Source organism: Pelodiscus sinensis, chromosome 3, assembly GCF_049634645.1.
Source record: "Pelodiscus sinensis isolate JC-2024 chromosome 3, ASM4963464v1, whole genome shotgun sequence".
Taxonomy (NCBI): Eukaryota; Metazoa; Chordata; order Testudines; family Trionychidae; genus Pelodiscus; species Pelodiscus sinensis.
Window position 1 is genome coordinate 26,039,756 of NC_134713.1, and position 21,395 is coordinate 26,061,150.

A 21,395-nucleotide genomic window follows, 5' to 3' on the forward strand; every position below is an offset into this window, starting at 1 on the left:
GATTTCACTGGGGTGAAATCACAGTCATGTTGAATTAAATGGAAGTTTTGCCATAGACTGCATTGGGACCAGGTCTCCTCCTTCCCCCAGTGATCAGTAGCTGACATCAGTAACAGTGTAGAAGCTCTTTTGAGAAGAGCATGTTTTTCCATCCGAAAAACATAATTCTAGGAGAAAACAAGGCAAGCTACATACCAGTATATAACAATAGCTAGCTAGAACCACTGTAGCATTAATCCACAATAGCCAAAATCACTGCTAGTAATTATGCAAATATATCTCTTTTAATAAAATGGGTATTTTGCTTTACTACAATACAAGTTATGAGTGGAATGTTAAAGTACAAACTCAGGTGAACATTTACATCTTGCAGAACCATACAATAGAATGAGTTTTGTCAGATTCTATTCGAGAGTAGATGAGTCCATATGAGAGAGAGTTTGTCTCCGGTTCTGCATGCCCTGCACTACGGTGAGTCATCAGCAGAGGAGACTGAACCTGGCATCATAGTGATTTTAAAGCAGAAGCCTCTAAAGCCTGAGCTATATGTATGTATGTTTGTTTTGGGGGGGGAAGGGGCGAGGCCTAGGACACCGGAAAGAACCCTGGGCATTCCCTTCTCTGAATGAAGTCCTTCCCCTCCCTCCTGTCCACTCAGCAGGGAGCCTGCACTGCCCTGCAGGCAGGGAGGTCAGCTGATTGTTAGGGGGAGGGGCATTGTCAAGCAGCTACTAAAGGGAGCGGCAAGATGAGATGTTACTGGCTTAAATTTACAAATACCTAAAGAAACAGGTGCCTAATGAGAACTGCATTTATTTTCATTTGACTTTTAATGGGAGTTAGACATCTGGGCTGCGTCTAGACTGGCAAATTTTTCTGCAAAAGCAGCTGCTATTATGGAAAAACTTGCCAGCTGTCTACACTGGCCGCTTGAATTTCCGCAAGAACACTGACGATCTCATGTAAGATTGTCAGTGTTCTTGCGCAAATACTATGCTGCTCCCGTTCGGGGGGGAAAGCCCTCTTGCGCAAATGTATTTGCACAAGAGGGCCAGTGTAGACAGCTAAAAAGTGTTTTGCACAAAAAAGCCCTGATGGCGAAAATGGCGATTGGGGCTTTCTTGCGCAAAACCGCGTCTAGATTTGCATGGATGCTTTTGCGCAAAAGCGTCCGTGCCAATCTAAACGCTCGTTTCCGCAAATTCTTTTAACGGAAAAACTTTTCCGTTAAAAGCATTTCATAGAATCATAGAATAATAGGACTGGAAGGGACCTCGAGAGGTCATCGAGTCCAGCCCCCCGCCCTCAAGGCAGGATCAAGCTCCGTCTACACCATCCCTGACAGATGTCTAACTAACCTGTTCTTAAATATCTCCAGAGAGGGAGATTCCACCACCTCCCTTGGCAATTTATTCCAATATTTGACCACCCTGACAGTTAGGAATTTTTTCCTAATGTCCAATCTAAACCTCCCCTGCTGCACTTTAAGCCCATTACTCCTTGTCCTGTCCTCAGAAACCAAGAGGAACAAATTTTCGCCTTCCTCCTTGTGACACCCTTTTAGATATTTGAAAACCGCTATCATGTCCCCCCTTAATAGGAAAATCATGCCAGTCTAGGCGTAGCCCTGGGGTTTTCTGGAGTGTAAAGCAGGTTAGGTATGTATCTGCCTCTGCAGGCACCCAAATACCACTGTATATCTGGGTCTAGGTCTAAAAAACAAAGCCAAAGGCTGGGAATTGTCAACCAAAGCATAACTTATGATTTTTCCCTGTGTTACCAGAACTGGCTGAAACACGATGACCTATTTTGACAGAGGAGAAAAACCAAGGCTAAACTTATGAATTTGTTTTCATTTCAAAGTGTGCCAAATGGATTCATTTTTCCCCCCTTTTTCAAAATGTCCTACATCTTTTCTATTTCCCCCTGCCCTCCAAAGAAGTTAGTTAAATTTTTCCTTTACAAAAAGCCCCTCCAAAAACTGGCACACACTAGCTATAAAAGACTTTGAAGTATGAGTTAGTGAAAAAGCATGGCATTTTTTTTACACAAGAGGAACCATTTTGACAATGTCAGCAGTTTGGGATGCGATAGTTTTGTGTTAGAAAAGAGTCCTTTCCTGCTCCCTTTATAAATAAAAGCTTTAAAAATTTCAACCATCTCTGTTGCATTCAGACATTTGAGTGCATCTTCAGCTCCCCTTAATGCTACCAGGAGGTGTGTGTACTCCACACCTTACAGCAGTATAGACCTACCCTCCGTGCACTAGCTCAGCTAATGGTAGGTATGTATGTTTCCTTGTGCTGTAACTTACACCTCCAGCTGTAGTGTAGATGTAATCTTGGGGGCTTACCTGAGCTCACTCAAGAAGTCTGTGATGGAGCCAAGAATTAACATTGTGTATCCCACAGTAAGAAAGAAAAAGATTCTTTTAACTGATTTTTTTTAAAGTGTTGCAAATATCTAAAACTCTGACCTTAGTGATTTTTTTTAAAAATCCTGTGTTACTAAAATGGTAACATCTGCATCTTTATTAATGAAGCTGCTATGCGTAGGACTATTATTGAATTTAATAGACGGCATGCAGACCCATAAATAGAAGTGAATGTTACATCTTGGCATGCCGCTTCTGAAAGGTTGCTGACCTCTGTACTAATGTAATGAAGTGTGGTCATACAACTGCAAAACAAAATCTAAAAAATTTGGAGAAGCTAAACTATGCCTACATAAACGAAGAAAGCTGCTGAAAAGATGAACCTTAGTCTGTAAGAACTAGTGTGTTAACAAAAGATACTTTTAGCAAAATCCTCTAGCCCTGCAATGCAGAATTTTTTTTCCATGCAAAGTTAGAGCTGTAGAGCCCCAGTAAACTCAGCAGCCCCTAGCTCACAAATAGAAGACACTTGATAGAGCTGAAGGATACCCAGCAGCTGCAGCTCCCAGCATGTCCTGAGGGAAGAAGTAGAGCGTAAGAAATATCATACAAATCCTGGACCCAGTGTCAGCCTATTTCTCTCTCTGGAGGGAGGGAATGCAGGTGTCTGGCTTGGGGAAACTATGACCGGCCTTTGGGAAGAGAGGTGCAGGTGTCTGGGCTGGAGATGCCCTGCAGCTGGGCTTTGATGAGAGAGGTAGTGTAGGTATCAACTTGGTGACTGGGCTCAGGTGGGGTCAGGGAAGGAGTGTGGGAGTTTGGGGCTGTGGGACCTCACAGCTGGACTCTGGGGGGAGGGTGTGGGTGTCTGGCTATGCAGCTAGATCCAAAGGGGGTAAGGCATACAGGTGCATGGGCTAGTGGGTTACCCAGCAGCTAGAGTAGGCAATGCGGCTGTCTGATCGGGGTGGGGGGGTGAGATGTAGCTGGTCTCTGAGCTGGGTGTGTCTCGACTGGTAGCATCTCATGCCTGGGTGCAGGAGGAGCACTCCCACTGATTTCTGGTGGGAAAGAGTGCAGATGTCTATGCTGGGGGAGGGGTTTGGGTGTCTGGCCTGTGGCTGGGCTCTGCATGGGAGGGAACAGAGAAACAGGAACTGGGTTGTCATAGGGTTGTTTGGTTTTTTGGGGTGTTTTTTTGCTCCTGGGGGAATCATAGTTGCTGATCGGTATTTTGAAATAAATTACCAAAATAACTGAAACCAGCATGATTATATAGTGTTATTTTAAATAAAATAGGCAGTATTTTAAAATACTGTGCAGAGACTTTTTAATTTGACACAAAATTCCCCCAGGAGTAAAGAAGAAAGGAATCTACGTAGTTCAAAATATGGAAAAAAAAAAACCCGAGAGAAAATGTCAGGTACCTTTTGAAACCTATCTGAAATGACAAAATTTACTTATAAAAAAATATGCTTCCATTTAGTAGCAGTAAGTGTATTAAAACACGGACACCACTGTTCTTAAATCTTTTGGGAATAATATGAGGCAGATGGCACACAGAAGGCTGCCTGTCTTTGGAAGTCCTTTGTTCAGGTTTCACTATGTGAGGTTTTTTTGGTCCATGTTGCAGCTGGGAAGAGCTGTCATCTAATCAGTCTTTTCCGTCTTCCTGTAACGCAGTATTGTGGCTGTGACCCATATATTAAGAACCAGCATGATTATGAAGCGGACTAGAACTAAGGAGGAGAAAAAACATTCAATTAATAAAATATTGTAAAGCACGAGTGCTTGCAATAACTGTTGCCACTTCCACAGGATACAATAACTTGTTTCAAAGCTTTTATTAGTGTACATTCTGAATAGTTCACCTCCCATAACTTCTTAATGCACTGCCTCAAAATACTGTGTAAAGGAAGCCATGTGTAAGACGTGGAAAATACTGAAAATAATTTCCAGCTTTGTGTTTTGTTTAAGGGAGAATGATGAATCAGGTGTCTCCTCATCTGATGAATAGTGATTTCATTGTGCTACTCAGAAGTATCTAAAAATATTCACATCTGGGTTCCTTAATGTTAAATCTGCTTCTTTGAATCACTTTGACATGAAAAATGAACTTGCTATATATGGCAAGTTTAATAAATTTGATTTAAATTCACACAATGTATACCTATTTCTTACAGGAGCATATAAGCATAGATAGTGCTGTATCTAAATAACCTTGTCTATTAAATTCAGGCTGGTAAGCTTTTTTTTTCTAATTGAAAAATCTTTATTGGTACATTGTTTGAGTTTAATAGGCAAAAATCTGTTTCTTTCAGTTTGTCAATCAGATTTGCTCAGTTTTGATTACCTTGAGGTTGTGGGTTTTTTTGTTTTTTTTTTTTTATAAAGCTGCAAAATCTATTTGAAAATCAAAGAAGCAGTTTCTCTGGTCACCTGACATTGCACATGTGTATGTATCCCATTTGTTTTATTTGAGGAAGTAAACAGTATAGCAGATGTATAAATTTATAAATATACTATAGTGCATAACACCAGACATGGAGTAACTAAGAATGAGGGGGAAACGGTGTGAGCTCTCAACCCCCAAACATTTGACAGGCCACATTTTTGTTTAAACTCCAAATGTCACTGCTTCCATCCGGTTGTCATTGTGCTACACTTTGAAGCAGTTTATGGGCACTAATGGCCTTTTAAAATTCACTCTGGGTAATATATGATGGGGCAGTTTTCTTTAGCTCATTCTAGTAAAACATCAAAATCACTGACTAACTTATTTCCATTGTCTAAAATTGCTTTCTACTATATGCAAATTTAGTCATTTTCTACTAAAAAGGACACTTTGGATTGTACTAGCTTGAGTAAATGAAATGCCAACAGATAGGGGCAGTTTCTCAAGTGCACTGTTTGACCAGAATGAAAAAAAAAACACAGGCTGATCTTATCTATCCCTTAGAGAGTTTTATAATAAATTTATTCTAACATGCCCATCACACGGTATCCGAATTCCATGTGTTGTCCACCAATCTCTTATTTCACTGCACTTGCTGGTGGCAGCATACCAGCAATCTATAATACTTTCAGCTACATGTAAGTTTCATGTATCACTTACACTTTTTAAACTAGTACAAATAATTTAAATAGTTTCACAGTTTTCAAATAGTTTGTTTTTAAAAATTCAGTCTACCAGTTAGAGAGAAGCAGCTGTTTCTGATATCTTATCCATTTGGGGAAAGTTACTGCTCAATGTGTTGCAACTGAAAGAGGGTATGGTTTTTGTTCTTGTTCCTTTAAGCAGGCATTTTCCTAATTAAGCACATTTTAAATCTGTTTTTTCTGTTAAGAGTAAGAAACTGCCTTTTAAACCATGAATGCACCCGATGATGAACACAAATAGGGTTTTTTCTTCCAATTGTCTTCCACCTGGGTGTTAAACACTGAGCCATAATCATAGTCCTGTGTTGTTTTCTCAGCAGTAGTCCAGTTACCCTGCTGGAATAAACTACTCAGTTATCTGGTTCTCAGTACAATAAACTATATAACTGCTCATAAAACAGGACAAGCTGCTGTTATCTTTGGATAGCGAAGAAGTGAAGGCAATTTCATATATTACTCACCCATAGGATCATTTGTGGTCATTAAAGTTGTAACGATTCTTGCTGTAAATTAAAGGAATTGTGGTTAGTGTACCCAAAAGGATCTGCTGGTGCATCCAACTACTACCAACAATGAATTCTCAACTTTGCAGTTAAGAGAAAAATTAAGCAAAAAACTCCCCAAACCGCATACAAATATCCACATCTTAAATGTACCCACCACCTACTGTATTCTCAAAATGAAGTCCCAACCCTGAGAGAGCTTTTTCTTTTCAATTTTAAGGGGTTATTTGACAATAGTAAACCAAAATGCTGATATAATTGGTACTTTTCAACATTTTAAAATAGAAAAATCTTACTACAAGGTAAGCCATGGTAAAAACATACTATTTCTCTTACTCCCTATTTAACACAGTCTTCTCTCTTTTGATATAGTATTTTTCAGACTGTCAGATGGCTATGAGCTTCTATATTCAAGTTTCAGTTAAAAACTAGAGCAAAATTTACCAGTTTACTATATTAGAGAACTTATTTACTCCCATATATCTCTGTTCATGTTTCACTTATGCTACACACAAGAATAAATCGCTCCACTGCAGGAATTCCTGAGTGAAATTCCATGGCCCTGTATAATGCTTGGGGTCAGACTTAAATTATCAGAATGGTCTCTTCTGGCCTTAATCTTTGAAGCACCATCATGTCTCATAACGGGTGTGATTTGACACAGTATCTCTATTATAACTAATCTACACACCAGAACCCTATATAAATTATTGCCTAGATTCAAGAACATGAACAGGATATGACTTAAGCTTTGTCTACACTACATAGCTTTTAGCAAAACACTGTGTCGCTAAAAGTTGGGCAGTGTAGCTTTGGTTTGTCATCTCTTTTGCCAACAAAATACTTCCTCCCCCAATAAGCGGCGTTTACACCGTGCTGCTCACGCTGGCACTTGATGTGCAAAACTTGTATCTTTTGAGGGTAGAGAGATTAGCACCTCTGAACGACTAAAGTTTTGTCATTCACTTGCCAGCATAGACCCAGCCTTAATGTTTAGCAAATATTTCTAAATGTTTCCAGAATTAGTGGTATGCCTTTAAAATTATCGGTTGAAAATGGCTAGAGATCCTTTCATTAGGTCCTTTAAGACAGGTGAGCTTTTTCTCCAATGAAATATAGAACTATATATATAAAATCTATTTAAATGAAAAAAAAATGATGTAGGCTTTGATAAGTGATTTTCCAATATTGTCACTTGTCTGGAATTACAGTAATAAACTAATGGAAAGTATTAGGATATTAAGTTGTAAAGACAAAATAGGAAGACAATTGCAATGCACATCAGAGCTACAAATTTTGATATTTTTCTATCCTGGATTTTCATTAACTTAAAATAATAAAGGACTGAGACCCTTTCTTCATAAAAGTAACAGAGATGACACGTGCATAAAAGAACAGGTACTCTTGCAGAAAGATAACATTCAAACACGACCAAACAGTTAAACTTAGGGTGATGTCCTGATTAAGCTGAAGTCAATGACAAAACCTCACACTGACTTCAGCCAGGTCAAGATTTCACTATTATTTTTAGGCAATAATATGCAAAGATACCCTGGAGAAGAATCCGATTTACTACGGGTTTGCCAAAGCCTCTTGCTATAGTTACAGATGCATTAGAACAGTAATGGCTTTGGGGTAGTCACTTTATTATACAAAACTCCAATGCTTTTGCATATTGCTTACTTGCACAAGTGTACGTAGACATACTCCAGGTCAGGGCGCTCACTTGTCCAGAATCTCTTGTTTGCCATAGATATCTCAGCTGAGCAAATTTACTTGCTGCACTGATTAATGTACACAAATTCTGCAGAGAAAGATTTAAAAAGAGAGACAAAGCACAGCTGTTTCTAGTTCCATCTAAAAAGGAAGTACTTAGCTTAGGCCTAAAATGTATGCTTTACTTTAAAAAAAAAAATAGAAATTTTTGATATTTAAAAAAAAATCCTTAATTGGTTGTCCAAATATTACAGAACCTTACTAGGAAATTATGAAACAAAGTGAAACTATCCAAAAACCAATTGGTCTAGTTCTGTGGTACAGGGTCTGACAAAAGTGTAAAATATAAAGGATAACAATTACTACACTTGGTAGCTTCTGATAGCTACATCTTAAAACAAAAGTTATTTTTAAACTAAATGTGCTCAATAAGAAGTGCTACATTCTCAAACTATTCACACAAGTGATAGGCAAAACTACTTGGAACTTGCTCATTGAACAGTCACGTTCAAAACACCCTCTAGAGCAGGAGTGGGCAAAAGGGTCTCTGCGGGCCGGATTCGACCCACCAACCAAGCACAAGGAGGCCCTGCTGCTCCCCCAGGCCAATCAGGGCCTCAGGGTGGGGGGAAGTGTGTAAAGTCTTCTTCCGCCCTGCCCCTGCCCTGCAAGGAGTGCACGGCCCATAGAAGCATCATGGCAGGGTGAGAGAGGACTTTGCATGCTCCTCCTACCCCCAACCCTGATTGGCCTGGGAGTGAGGGGAGCGTGCCACATGCTCCTTGCATACTACCCCCGCCCCCAGGCCTGCTCAGCTGGCAACTGACTGTAAACACAGCACTCCCTTGCAGGGCAGGGGTAGGAAGTGAGAGACTTCACATGATCCCCTCCCCAGGCCCTGACTGACTTGCGGGGAGCACGCAAAGTCTCCTCCCATCAACAGGGGCATGGGCACCTAGAGGGAACCACCAGCTGTTCAGAACAGCTGGCAGTTCTCTTGGGGGGGGGGGGGGGAGAGGGTAAAGATTTTGCATGCTCCCCCAATCTCCAGACCAATCCTGGCCCCGCCCCTTCCGGGGTGGCCCGAATCACTTCAAAAATTTCTGAAGTGGCTCCTGGTCAAAAATTATTACACACCCCTGCTCTAGAATAAGTTATAAAATACAATTCTTTACCTGATCTAAGTGGGACTTGGACAGACCAGATCATCAAAAATTCAGATAATCATAATGGGCAAAGAGCTTTATATTTATTTTTAAATGCAGGGTTGTTTTTAAACTAGCTGTCCTCTCCTGGAAAAGCAGTAAGACATATTCCCCTTCTTATCTACTTACAAAATGCACAAACTTTTAGTTCTTGCAAACAATGTTTTGTTCATTTATGTACAAGAAACCCAAAATGAGTTTTTAACAATGAGACCCTCCACCTAGGTTGAAGCATTAGTTTCCCATGTTTCTGGGTGTTTTGGTTAAGACGGAGAACTGGAAAAAGGTAGCTCAGATAAATGGGGGGGTTGTATGGTACATTAAAAGGGTTAAAATGGCTTTTCACTGATAAATGGAACTATGAAAAGTATGACAAATATATATATATGCAGTTTCAACTTAAGAGCTGCTACTTACCATCGCCAGGTCTATTACCCATTTCTGAAGAGTTAGAAAGTACCATCCTCCCACAAATCTTACCTTGAGTTAAGTTTCCTAATGCTCAGTTATATGGGCACTGAACAAAGAATTTGTAGATCAGGGTATTAGCTATTACAGTAAAACTCCAGTTGTTCGGCATCCAGTGGTCCGGCAGAACCCAGAAGTGATCTGACCAGCCGGACAACTGGAGCTGCTCTCCCCCCGGCTTCCCCAAGTCCGACGCTGGTCAGTTTCAGCAGTGGCGGACTTGGGGAAGCCCTGGGGCAGAGCACCCCAGCGGAAGCCTGCCCCGGGGCCAAACCCCCCTCCCGCAGCGCGATGCGGCCAACCCCCGCAGGCGCCTGCCCCAGGGCCAAGCCCCCCTCCTACGGTGCGGCGTGGCGTGGCCCACCCCACCCGCAGCGTGGCCAACCCCTGCGGGTTCCTACCCCGGGGCCGATCCACCTCTCCCGCGGTGGGGCCAAACCCCCCTCCTGTCGCGCAGACAAACCCCCGTGGGAGCCTCCCCAGGCCAAACCCCGCACCCGCAGCACAGGGAAATCCCTGAGCTCAACTCATCCCTCCCAGGGAAGCCGCCGGACTCCTCTTCTGGAGCCGAAGCCCCCTCCCCTAGCACATGACAGAGTTGTGGGAGGGAAGCAGCCTGCGCACTTTCGGAGCCCCCGGAAGTGACATGGGCTTCACCCAGGACTTCCGTCCACCCCACGGGAAGCCGGCACTACACTAGAGGTAGGTAGTGGGACTTCTCAGGGGTGGGGGTGCAGAAAGGGTTTTTTCTTGAAAAAAACGCATCTAGACTACTTTCTTTTTCGAAAGAACCTCTTTCGAAAAAGCGAACGGAAGAAGATATGCAAATTCCCACTGAATTTGAATATCTTCTTTCGAAAGTGAAAGCAAGTCTAGATGTGCCCTCTAACACAGCGACATTATTTCAAAATAACTAGTGTTATTTTGAAATAAGTCCACTTCTACATAGCAGGCAGTTATTTTGAAATAATGTTGAAGTACTGCCCAGCTGGAGGACTTCTTAATTCAACTCCTCATTATACTAGAGTAAGGGAAGTCAGAGGAAGAGTGCTCTATTTACAAATAAGTGCTATGTAGACTTTCCCAATTTCTAAATAAGCTATTTCAAAATAAGCCACGCAATTGATGTAGCTCAATTTGTATAGCTTATTTCGAGTTAAGCCCTGCTGTGTAAACGCACCCTAATTTACTATTTCTTCTCTCTTTTTTCCTTCGTTCTTTTCCCCCTCCCCCTAACCCATCCCCTATTTATTTCGAAACTGGACCTTTAATAACTCTTTTCATCTGAAGAAGTGTATTGTGCCCATGAAAGCTCATGATACCATCTACATGTTTTGTTTGTCTTTAAGGTGCTGCAAGACTATTTGTTGTTTACGGTAAGTTTTTCTAGTTACAGACTTACTTGGCTACCTTTCTAAAGCTTTTAAATACACTGACAGTCCTGTTGAATTCAACTGAACTATCCACGTGAATAAAGACATATACAGTAAAACTCCGATGGTCCGGCATCTGATGGTCCCGCACTCCTGATGGTCCGGCACCATAAGGAACCCGGAAGTGCTCTGGGCAGCCGGACCATTGGAGCTGCTCTGCCCCCAGCTTCCCCGATTCAGCCACTGTTAAAACTGACCAGCGGCTGACTCCAGGAAGCCTGGGACAGAGCAGCTCTACTTCGGGTTTCCTGGAGTCAGCCACTGATCAGTATCAGCAGCAGCTGACTTGGAGACACCTGGGGCAGAGCAGCTGGGGTGCTGCCGGGTTGGTCTCGCCGTGCCAAGGGTCGGCGCTACCAGAACAACCTGGCAGCACTCCAGCGGCTCTGCCCCAGGCGTCCCCGATTCAGCCGCTGCTGGTCAGTTTCACCAGCGGCTGAATCAGGGATGCCTGAGGCAGAGCCGGACTATCGGAAGGGGGGGGCTATGAAGGGTCTGTGGTGGCATCTCCCCCACCCCATTCCAGACGCCTCATAGCCCCCCCTTCCGATAGTCTGGCATATCTGATAATCCGGTACCCCCGGGTCCTAAAGGTGCCAGATTATTGGAAGTTTACTGTACTTGGTTACGGGTCAGGACCATAATTTTCAAGACTTTTATTTGAATTTTACAAAATTGCTATAAGATGTTCTATCCATAGCAGCATTTTAGAACCCCACTGCATTGTAATTTTTTATTACAAATTTTAATCTAACATTGCATTAGCATAAGTCTGTAGAACATAACAAAGTAAAATTAACTATACTGTTTTACTGCTGCTTTTCAAAACCATAGGAACAGTTGTGAAACTGTCATGAATAATGTCCAGCAACAAGTGGCAGCATTAAAGTCACCCAAGTTGGCTTGGAGCTCTTGGCAGGGAGGGTAATAAAAACCCAGGACCAAAGAGCCACTCCTTCTGTCCTCCAGAAAATAGAGGCAGTAGAATTTCACATTTAACACCTACATGCAGGCTAAAGTGGTTCAGAAAGACAAAGCCCCAAAACAGAGCCCAAAGCTGATGTAAATCCCAACACAACCCCCTTCTACAGCCGCAGGAATAGAAGGGTGGTCACTTTCTCCCTAGATCCTGCTAGTAGTTTCCCAGACTCATTTTTCATATTATTTCTGTCTGGGGTCAGATAACTTATCAAGCCCTGCTACGAAGTGTCCAGTGCCAAATGTAAACCCAAAACTGTATATCTTTCCAAAGGAGCACCTAAAAGTCACGTGTGTGCAATCTGCAGTTGACATGATTGTCTAAAAGAGTTAAACAAACTTCATATTTTCCATTATGTGTGTGCATGACACATGTAAATTTATGAATTAGCTTCATTCCTCCTCGGTTGTGGGCCCAGTACAATCAAGTACAGATGCAGCTTATGCTGCATAAAGGCTTTTACAAAAATCTAAAGCTAGGTCTACACTGTGGAGCTATTTTGGGATACGGGAAGTATCCTGAAATAGCTTTTCCATGTCTACTGAAGCAGCCCATTATTTTGAAATAGATTTTGAATTAATGAGCAGCTAATTCTGATGTCCCTGTAACCCTCATTTCATGAGGATTAAGGGGAATTTCGGAATAGCAAGTTATTTTGAAAAATTATGAAATAAGCTATTTCGGAAAACACTTGAAATAAGCTATGCAATTTGCATAGCACAAACTGCATAGCTTATTTTGAGCTAAGGATGCTGTGTAAACGCACTCTATGAGAGTTGCATACAAATAAGAAATGCACATTAAAAGTGGGTAGACATCAAAGGATACATGACTACGTAAGGCAAAGCTTGCTTCATGTTGCCACTATAATGCAGAACAAAGAGCAGGAGTATGACATCTGAAAGAGAAGATCAGTCATTACAAATAAGAAATCAAGGTTACGGTAAAATATAAAAAAACAAAAAAATATTACCTTGTGCAATTAGAATGGGGTACTCCAGGTAAGTCTCAAGGGGGTAACTGTAGTAACTCTGGTACCTTAGAAACACAAGGAAACTAAAGAGAAAAAAATTGAACAGTTTACTTGCCTACAGAGAGAGGTTCATTGACAATTTCATTTTAAAAACCTATTTATTATGGGAATGCCCAAACTCTACAAGCTGAATCCAGGCCCCATAATGCAAACTATATTCAGAAAGACAAAGTCTTGGGCCTGAAAATTTTGCAGTTTATTTCAATATGTATGTGTGAGCTGACAAGCTGTACAGATAAGCCAACACATTCACACAAAAGGTCTCAATACCAGTGTCTGAAAGAGTTAGTTCAAACCGTTGCTATTTATGAGAAAGAAATGAAACTTTCATGTATTTAAACTCCAGCCATAATCTATGGGAAATCTCCCTTTACTGATTTCTCAAATTATAATAATCCTACTAATGATGTTCCAAATTAAAAATGAGGTAATAATTGTTTTAAAAGGCTGAATAATTGCAGAATCCAAGTACCTTGAAGTGGAAAATATCTACTCAACCATTCAGAGCATCTCACTGTTAGTGCAGGATTGTGCATTGCATTTCCTATTGGATCCTCACTAGGGTTGTGTCTAATTTAGTTTTAAATGTCTCAAGGAATGGCATTCTTACCACTTCCTTTGCAAAACCACTCCATTACTATAACAGATCTTCATCTGAAAGTTTTCTCTGACACCAAGTTAAATTTTCACAAAAATATCTCCTATTAACCCCCTGGCTTTTTGTAAAAATCAAAGCTCTGGCACATCAAGAAAAAACCAAATTCCATACTCAAGGAATATAGGGGTAGAATTGAGAAGAAATGTAGAACAGATGATCTGATGTATGGGGCAGGGAAGAGAGGCAGTTCCCTGAGTAACTAGCTCCTACACCATTTAAGACTTCAAACTTATGCTAAACTCCAGCTGAAAGTTTATTAGACACTAGTGTAGCTTTTTGGAGTAAAAGTATCAAATATTCTTGCATAATTCTCGGAGAGGTAGCTGTGTAACTTTTAAAACAACAACCATAGAGACTAACAGAAAAATATAGTATCATGAGCTTTGGTGGGTAAAAACCGACTTCATCACATGAGCTGGAGTGGAAATAACAGAACCAGGATATTCATAACCGACCGGGGGGGGGGGGGGGGTACCTATCAATTTTGGGATTGGTGCTAATGAGGTTAATTAAGTGGGCTGTAAGTGTCCCATTCTTGGCTTTTGATGTAAATATGCAGTTGTTAGAGGTAGGGGAGACTGACTTTATAATATTGACATCCAGTTAATGTCTTTGTTCAAGCCCAGGGAAACAGTGTTAAATGTGTAGATGAATACCAATTCTGCACTCTCTGCCTGGTGAAATTCCTTTGTACTTCTTGCATGATATGCCTCTTGGGAGGCAGGCCGCTAAATTATATACTAGTCTAGTCTACTGAGGGGCCTCACTTACAGAATATTCTAGTACTGAAATATGTACTAGACTGCATGGTAATTAAACTCCGTGACTTTACTGGTAGAAAGACACAAGAAATGGTACCAATGACCTTACCAAAAACAAAAAAACCCACATCTTTAAAACAGTCCCAAAATAATTTCCCTGTAAAACTCATGGAAGTAGCAGAATCTATGTTGTGTATGTGGGATAAAATGTACTGCCATTTGTATAGACTAACCTGCACTTTTGGCTTCTCCATACCAATCCCAAATGTTGCCCATAAATCCTGAATATAGTACATCATCATGTATTCCTTTTCCATAAACAACATTTTAAATGTTGGCCTCACCTCATTGATACTGGCACCTCTACTGCAAAGTTCTACTTTGAAAAGTAACACTGTGAAGTGGCATTGTGTAACGCTGTATCTCTGACTTGTTGGTCATATCTACTCAGTTAACAAATATTTTCTAACTGGCAATCCCGCTTACTCACTCAGGGTTTGACTGATAGGTTGTTTCCATATAATTCACACATCAGTACCAGCAATAACAATTATGAAGGCCAAACAATCCCTCAATCATATGCTAGAAGATGGAGGTGGGAGGACATAATTTGACTCTGCAACTGGAACTTTAATTAAATTCACTTGTCCTTAGCTGTTAACAGATCTGCAGGGCTAATGAGTAAAAAGTAGTGCACTACTTGCTTGTCCAGAAATACCCTGTTCTTAGGGATGCTCAAGTGCATGTGTAGCATGAAGTCAACAGGGACTGCTAAAGTGCATAATATGTGTGCTCACACTTTGCAGAACTAGGCCACAGCAGCTGCAATCCTGAATAGGCCCATATGTGTGAAGAGAGAACCTTCAGGCTGTGTCTACATTGGCACTCCTTTCCGGAAAAGGGATGCTAATGTAGCACGTTGGAATAGGCAAATCCGCGGGGGATTTAAATATCCCCCGCGGCATTTGCATTAACATGGCTGTCGCTTTTTTCCGGCTTGGGGAAAAGCTGGAGAAAAGCACCAGTCTAGACGTGATTCTCTGGAAAATAAAGCCTTTTCCGGAGGATTTCTTATTCCTACTTGAAAGTATGTAGTAGTATGGTTACTTATGACAATAGCAAGCATATGAAACTTTGTATCTATCATGACTAAATTTAAGCCTGACTAAAAATAAGCTTAAAGTCAAACAATGCCTCTTAAGTCTTTTGGAAGGGAGAAATGGTACCAGCCATTAATTCAAGTGATTATCATGTAGCAACATTCATCTTGTAATGCATACAATACAATTGAGCAGGCTAATATAGTACATCTGATTAAAACAACTTGGATGCAGTCAATTATAACCAACAGCAAAGTAGGATACAAATACTGCTTTCAGTTCTAAAAATGTTTATTGTACAAACCGATCCTGTTTTGAATATTTGTAATGTGGTACTGCAGTTAGTTCCTTTTTATTCAACATATTTAAAACTGGTTTTTATTTTTTAATTATAATTGGTTTTAATAACTGGAACTGCATACTTTGCATTCCCATAGCTTCTTCTATCCTGTACTCTTTAAAAGGATGCTCTGCAAACTTCATACAACTTAATTTCTCAATACTTCCTTGAGGTAGGTAAGGAAATAAAATAGCCCAATTTTAGATGAGAAACCTGAGAAAAGAAATTTTGTACAAAGTTACAGAGGAATCCAGGGAGAGAACAGGGAACTGAACTATGATCTCCTGACACTCAGACTTCTGTCTTAATAAGAGCACCATCCTTCCCCTCAAGCCTACATGTTGGTAAATATTGTACTGAATGCTGCCTTTATGATTTGCAGCCAAATGACAGGTACTTTATTATGGTATTCTCAGCTTGTCACTTAGGCATAGATGCTGCAAACTGCCATCATCCAACGTGCAAACAGTGGCTAATTCAGGAAAAACTGAGGCCACAATGTGGCTAGGTCTAAACTGCTAAGGAGGAAAAAATATGTCCCTTTATTATTTGCAGTGCAAGACCAAGTATAGCTGATATCTCACACAACAGATAGAGACCGATCCTGTCACAAGATGTTTGTAACCCAATGTTCAGACACAACACAAATGAGGATGAGAACAGCTGAGTAGAACAGAGTACAGCTGGACAGTGTTACATATTTAAGATCAGCTTTTTAAGGCTCAAATATAAGAGTTATTGAGCACTCTAGTTTTACTCTGAACTTTAAATAATAGTAATAATAATAATAATTAATGTAACACTGATTTGTGGGGAGAAATTGGTCTAACCTTACCAATAATGCATTTCTCCACTTGATACATTCAGATTTTTTTTCTGAATCAAGGGCATTCAGTTTTCATTACATAACATAGGTGCAAGTAGAGTTCGATGAACTATTCTTAACAAGCAATTTATTCAACAAATGTAACCCCTTTTATTTTTGGCAAATCATTTGCAAACAAACTTCAATCCTTATGAATCCAGGAGTCAATTTATACTGACTGTGGAATGAAGATGGCCAGATCAGGCATTTGCTGACTGGCTTATCCCTGCATATTGCAGCCAGTGGGTTTCTTGCAATTTATGCACAATTGTGTTTATTGTTTCCTTTGTGTTTAATGTTTCCAATTCACTTTCATACAGTGCTATGGGTCACCTAAATTAAGTAGTATATTACTCCTGCTTCCTAACTGGATGAGTCCAGAACTTACAAAACTTAATTTAAGGTCACCATGTGAAAATGACACATGCAAAAACATATTTGCATGAATATTTGGGACACATTTTCTTTCTACAATCATTTCTTACCAACAAGACTTCTCTTTCCATGAAAGTTTATAGAAACTGTAACTAAGTGATCACTGAGCTCTATGCACAGCTAACCAGGTGAAATTTTATGGTCTTTAGAGTTGTCTACACCACATCTGGAAGCAAGCCTTAAAGCCTACGTACAAAAACTTGTGCTCACACAAAGGACATATCTAGACTACGCCAAACAGTTGAAAGAGGATATGCAAATTCCGCAGGAATTTTGAATGTGAAAGTAATTAAGATGCGGCTTTTTCGGCAAGCCACCCTCTTCATCAAAAATCTGCTCTTCTTTAAATGCCGGGGCATTTATGTGCGCCCGCCTAGTTGGGGTCACAACGCGGGATGGCTGGGGGAGGACAGGCCACACGTGCTGCAGGGCTGAACTCGCTCTGTGACAGGGTGCGGGGAAGCACCGGCAGCAGGAGAACCTGCCAGGGAGCACGGCGGGGATTCCGCGGGAGTAGGACGGCCGGTCTGGAGCAGCGAAATGGCCACGATGGGGGGTCTGGCGCCAGCACAAGTGCATTTGGGACGGGGCCGACTGGCCAGGCGACGCAGCGGAATGATGTCACCTACCGGTGCAGCGCCCACCACACAAAAAAGTTGGGGACCACTGATCTAGATGGTGTTTGGTCCAGCTGTGAGGAAGGGGGACTGGACTTAATGAACGCTTGAGGTCCCTTCCAGTTCTAGTTTTCTATGAAATTTTCCTTCTTGCAGGCTCGACAGCAAAACTGAGTTTCTAAGAGAGCCTTGGACTGAAGGTGGGGGTTTCGTTCATAGATCTTTATGTAGGCTGCAGTCTAGCAATTGCTCTATTCTCAAATATAAGCTATAAATTGTAACTCCAGTCTGGCAGATCTAACATCAGCGCATCTATAATATAGAGAGCATTGCCCATAAAGAGCAGTGCCACCTCTTTGACTGAGTCTGTGAGCTTAGGAATAATTGTTACCTCTTTGCAAATGTTTGTGATGAGAACAGGACCATAGTAGCGGCACATACACTACAAAGTGAAACAAACCTGTATTGCAAAAAGAGAGCATACAATTCTATTATTCTAATTTGTATGACAGTAGCACCCCCGAGGCACAAGTCAGGAGTGTGGGCCTCATGGTCTTCAGCACTGCCCTCTGTAAACACAAATTAAAAAGACAGTTCCTGCTCCAAAGGGATGCTACAGCTACCTTAAAGATAATTGGATGGATGTATGGGAGATAGTGGAGGAAGGACTCAGAGGGGGTAGCTGTGTTAGTCTGTAATTAAAAAGATGTAAAAAACAACACTTGTCCAGTAGCACTGTAGAGACTAACAAAAATATATAAATAGTATCATGAACTTTCATGGACATAACCCACTTCTTCCGATGACAAATATGGAGCAGGAGGCACAGAGGTGGAACTATAAAGCAGAAAAAGGGGGGAGCTTGTCAGTAAGGAGACAACTGTAAAGAAGATCAGGTTACACAGTCTAACTCCATAAATAGGCAGGTTTCAGGCTTTTTAAAATAAACCTGAAAGGATGAATCACTAACCTTGATTAACAGGAAATGTTCACGTTACAAAGAGTTCAAAACTCAACCCTAAGCACTAACTGTTGACTAACATGGAGTGGCCTTACTTTTAGCCAGACTTACACAAAGTCTATTTGATCACTTTGTTATAGTAAACAGTGTATTTTCCTAAGAGGTTAATTGGTTTGAATATTCCAGTGCACCCCACCACCAAGGACTTCTAAAGCAGCATTCCATTTCAAATTCAAGTCAGGCAAGCTTGGCCCAGGCATCCTCCTGGGCGGGGGGCCTTTGTTAAAGAATGAAGCCAGGCGAAAGCACTCGCTCATTTCCCTTACACGTGCTTTCCGGGGAAGGGAAACTCTTAGGCTAGTCTAGACTGGCATGATTTTCCACAAATGCTTTTAACGGAAAAGATTTCCGTTAAAAGCATTTGTGGAAAAGAGCTTTTAGATTGGCACGGACGCTTTTCCGCAAAAAGTGCTTTTGCGGAAAAGCGTCCGTGCCAATCTACACGCGCTTTTTCACAAAAAAGCCCCGATTGCCATTTTCACGATCGGGGCTTTTTTGCACAAACCAACTCTGAGCTGTCTACACTGGCCCTTTTGAGCAAAAGCTTTGCACAAAAGGGACTTTTACCGGAACGGGAGCAGTATAGTATTTCCGCAAGAAGCACTGATTTCAAACAGTAGGAAGCCAGTGTTCTTACGGAAATTCAAGTGGCCAGTGTAGACAGCTGGCAAGTTTTTTCGCAAAAGCTGCTTTTGCGGAAAAATCATGCCAGTCTAGACGCAGCCTTAGAAGATTTGCTGACAACACACGCGGCAACAGCCGGGTTTGCTGGCCAGGACGCCTCGGGCTCCTAGCTCCTGTCCTGGTGGTGCGGGTGGGGAAGGTGCCGTGTTTCTCAGCCATCAGTCAGCGCTGGGAAGTCCCTGGCTGGCCGATGGGGTGTTGGGAGGCAGCTGCTGCCCGTTGAAGCTGGAGCGAGCTCAGCTCTGTCGGTGGGGGACTCACAGGCCTCGGTTTCCCCAAGGACTCGAGGCTGGGCGCGCGGGACCCGCAGCCCGGGGAGCAGCGACTCGCCCTGCCCACGTGGAGCCGGGGCGCAGAGCAGCCCCGCGGGGCGCGGTCAAAGCAGGCGGGGTCGCGCTTCCCCCGCGGGCCCAGCCCGGCCCTGGCTGCCGCCTCTTACCCGCTCAGCTCCAGCACCAGGCTCTGCAGGCTGAGGCCGCGCGCGGAACCGGCCGCCCGCACGGCCACCACCTGCGGCAGCTTGAGCACCAGGCACACGAGCAGCGTGCTCCAGTTGGCCAGCGCCAGCAGCGCCTCCATCGCCCGGCCCGGCGGGGCCCGTCTCTTCCGCTGGCAGCCGCGGGGCCGGCCCGAGCGCGGCTGGGCGGGGAGGCGGGCTGCAAACCCGGAACGGGAGCGCCGGGGGCGGGGGACACTGGCGGTGGGGAGCCCTGGTTCCCAGGCCGACAGGGATGGGGGGGGGGGGGCCGTGCTGCCCCAGCGCTCGTGTGCGTGGGGGGGAGTGAGACGCGCCTGCGGGTGTTTCTGTGCGTCCGCCTTTTCCAGCTCATAACCCAACTCGGGGGAAAGCAGCTGGCCCCAGACTCCTTCATGTCTCCTTGCCCCTAGTTCTGGGCCACTGGCTGCCAGTCCCGAGCTCCCTGGCCCCAGGCTCAGAGCTAAGGATGAGCTGGTGGCTGCTGTCTCTGTGGAGTGTGTTTGGCAGGGGTGAGGCCAGAAGCCGGTGGCCCAATCCGGAGCGGGCAGCACCATGTAAATGCGCTGCCTCCAGAGTAAGGGCTGGGCACGGGCTGCACAGCACAAACTCCTTGGCTACGTCGAGACTGGCATGATTTTCCGCAAATGCTTTTAACGGAAAAGTTTTCCGTTAAAAGCATTTGCGGAAAAGAGCATCTAGATTGACACGGACGCTTTTCCGCAAAAGCACTTTTTGCGGAAAAGCGTCCGTGCCAATCTAGATGCGCTTTTGCGCAAAACAAATCTGATCTGTCTACACTGGCCCTTTTGCGCAAAAGGACTTTTGCCCGAATGGGAGCAGCATAGTATTTCCGCAAGAAGCACTGATTTCTTACATGAGATCGTCAGTGTTCTTGCGGAAATTCAAGCAGCCAGTGTAGACAGCTGGCAAGTTTTTCCGCTAAAGCAGCTGCTTTTGCTGAAAAACGTGCCAGTTTAGACACAGCCATCGGCTGCCTCCACGTCCTGCTCCCAGGTCACATCCCACGGCTGCACCTAGAGGGGGCTTCCTGCTGCAGCCATGGCAGCTCCAGCCGGTGGAGTAGCTACCACCTCCCATGCAGCTCTGGCCTAGCTGAGCTACTGGAGTAGTTGTCCCCTGCCACATGTCTCGCAGTTCCAGCCCTGGGGAAGGGCTGTAGGTAGGGCCCAGGGCTGTGTGTTGGCTGCCCTGCTGCTTCTGGCAGGGATCAGCCAACCACTGTGCAGCCCCTCCCAGGAGCATCTGAACAGCCACTGCGTGGCCCTGCTGATAAGGTAGGCAGGCCTCAAATTCTTGTTCCCAAGCTCACGGTACAGTGAGCCTGGACCTTTGTGACTGTTGGGCTGGAGAGGCCTGGGACAGCCTCCCCTCAGTGAGAATCACACCCCAAATTCCCATCCAGGCACCAGTACAGTGCCCATGGAAACTGAGGCACATACACAGAGTTACTACAGTACAGTAGAAATCGCATGCAACATAATAAAGTGAACAGAATGAATACAATCCCCTGAAAAAATGAGGAAGAACAGTTCTTATGCGGGGGGG

General features: G+C 43.2%; 1 protein-coding gene across 1 annotated transcript; it reads right to left on the minus strand.

Annotated features, from left to right (window-relative positions):
- Window positions 1-265: 265 nt before the first annotated feature.
- Window positions 266-20,013, minus strand: SLC66A3 (solute carrier family 66 member 3). Its single transcript, XM_075923496.1, has 7 exons — window positions 19,791-20,013; window positions 12,811-12,893; window positions 12,666-12,735; window positions 9,375-9,432; window positions 7,720-7,840; window positions 5,995-6,036; window positions 266-4,113 (listed from the first exon to the last, which is right to left on the minus strand). Exons 1-7 carry the CDS (start codon window positions 19,928-19,930, stop codon window positions 4,025-4,027), a joined length of 603 nt encoding a protein of 200 aa, XP_075779611.1. The 5' UTR covers window positions 19,931-20,013; the 3' UTR covers window positions 266-4,024.
- Between the last annotated feature and the right edge of the window lie 1,382 nt (window positions 20,014-21,395).

Coding starts and splice junctions, on each gene's coding strand:
- SLC66A3 (XM_075923496.1), bottom strand. CDS start 19,930: ATGGAGGCGCTGCTGGCGCTGGCCAACTGGAGCACGCTGCTCGTGTGC. Junction 6,037..7,719: donor GTCTACGTACACTTGTGCAA/GTAAGCAATATG, acceptor TTTAATTTACAG/CAAGAATCGTTACAACTTTA. Junction 4,114..5,994: donor GACCACAAATGATCCTATGG/GTGAGTAATATA, acceptor TCTCCTCCTTAG/TTCTAGTCCGCTTCATAATC.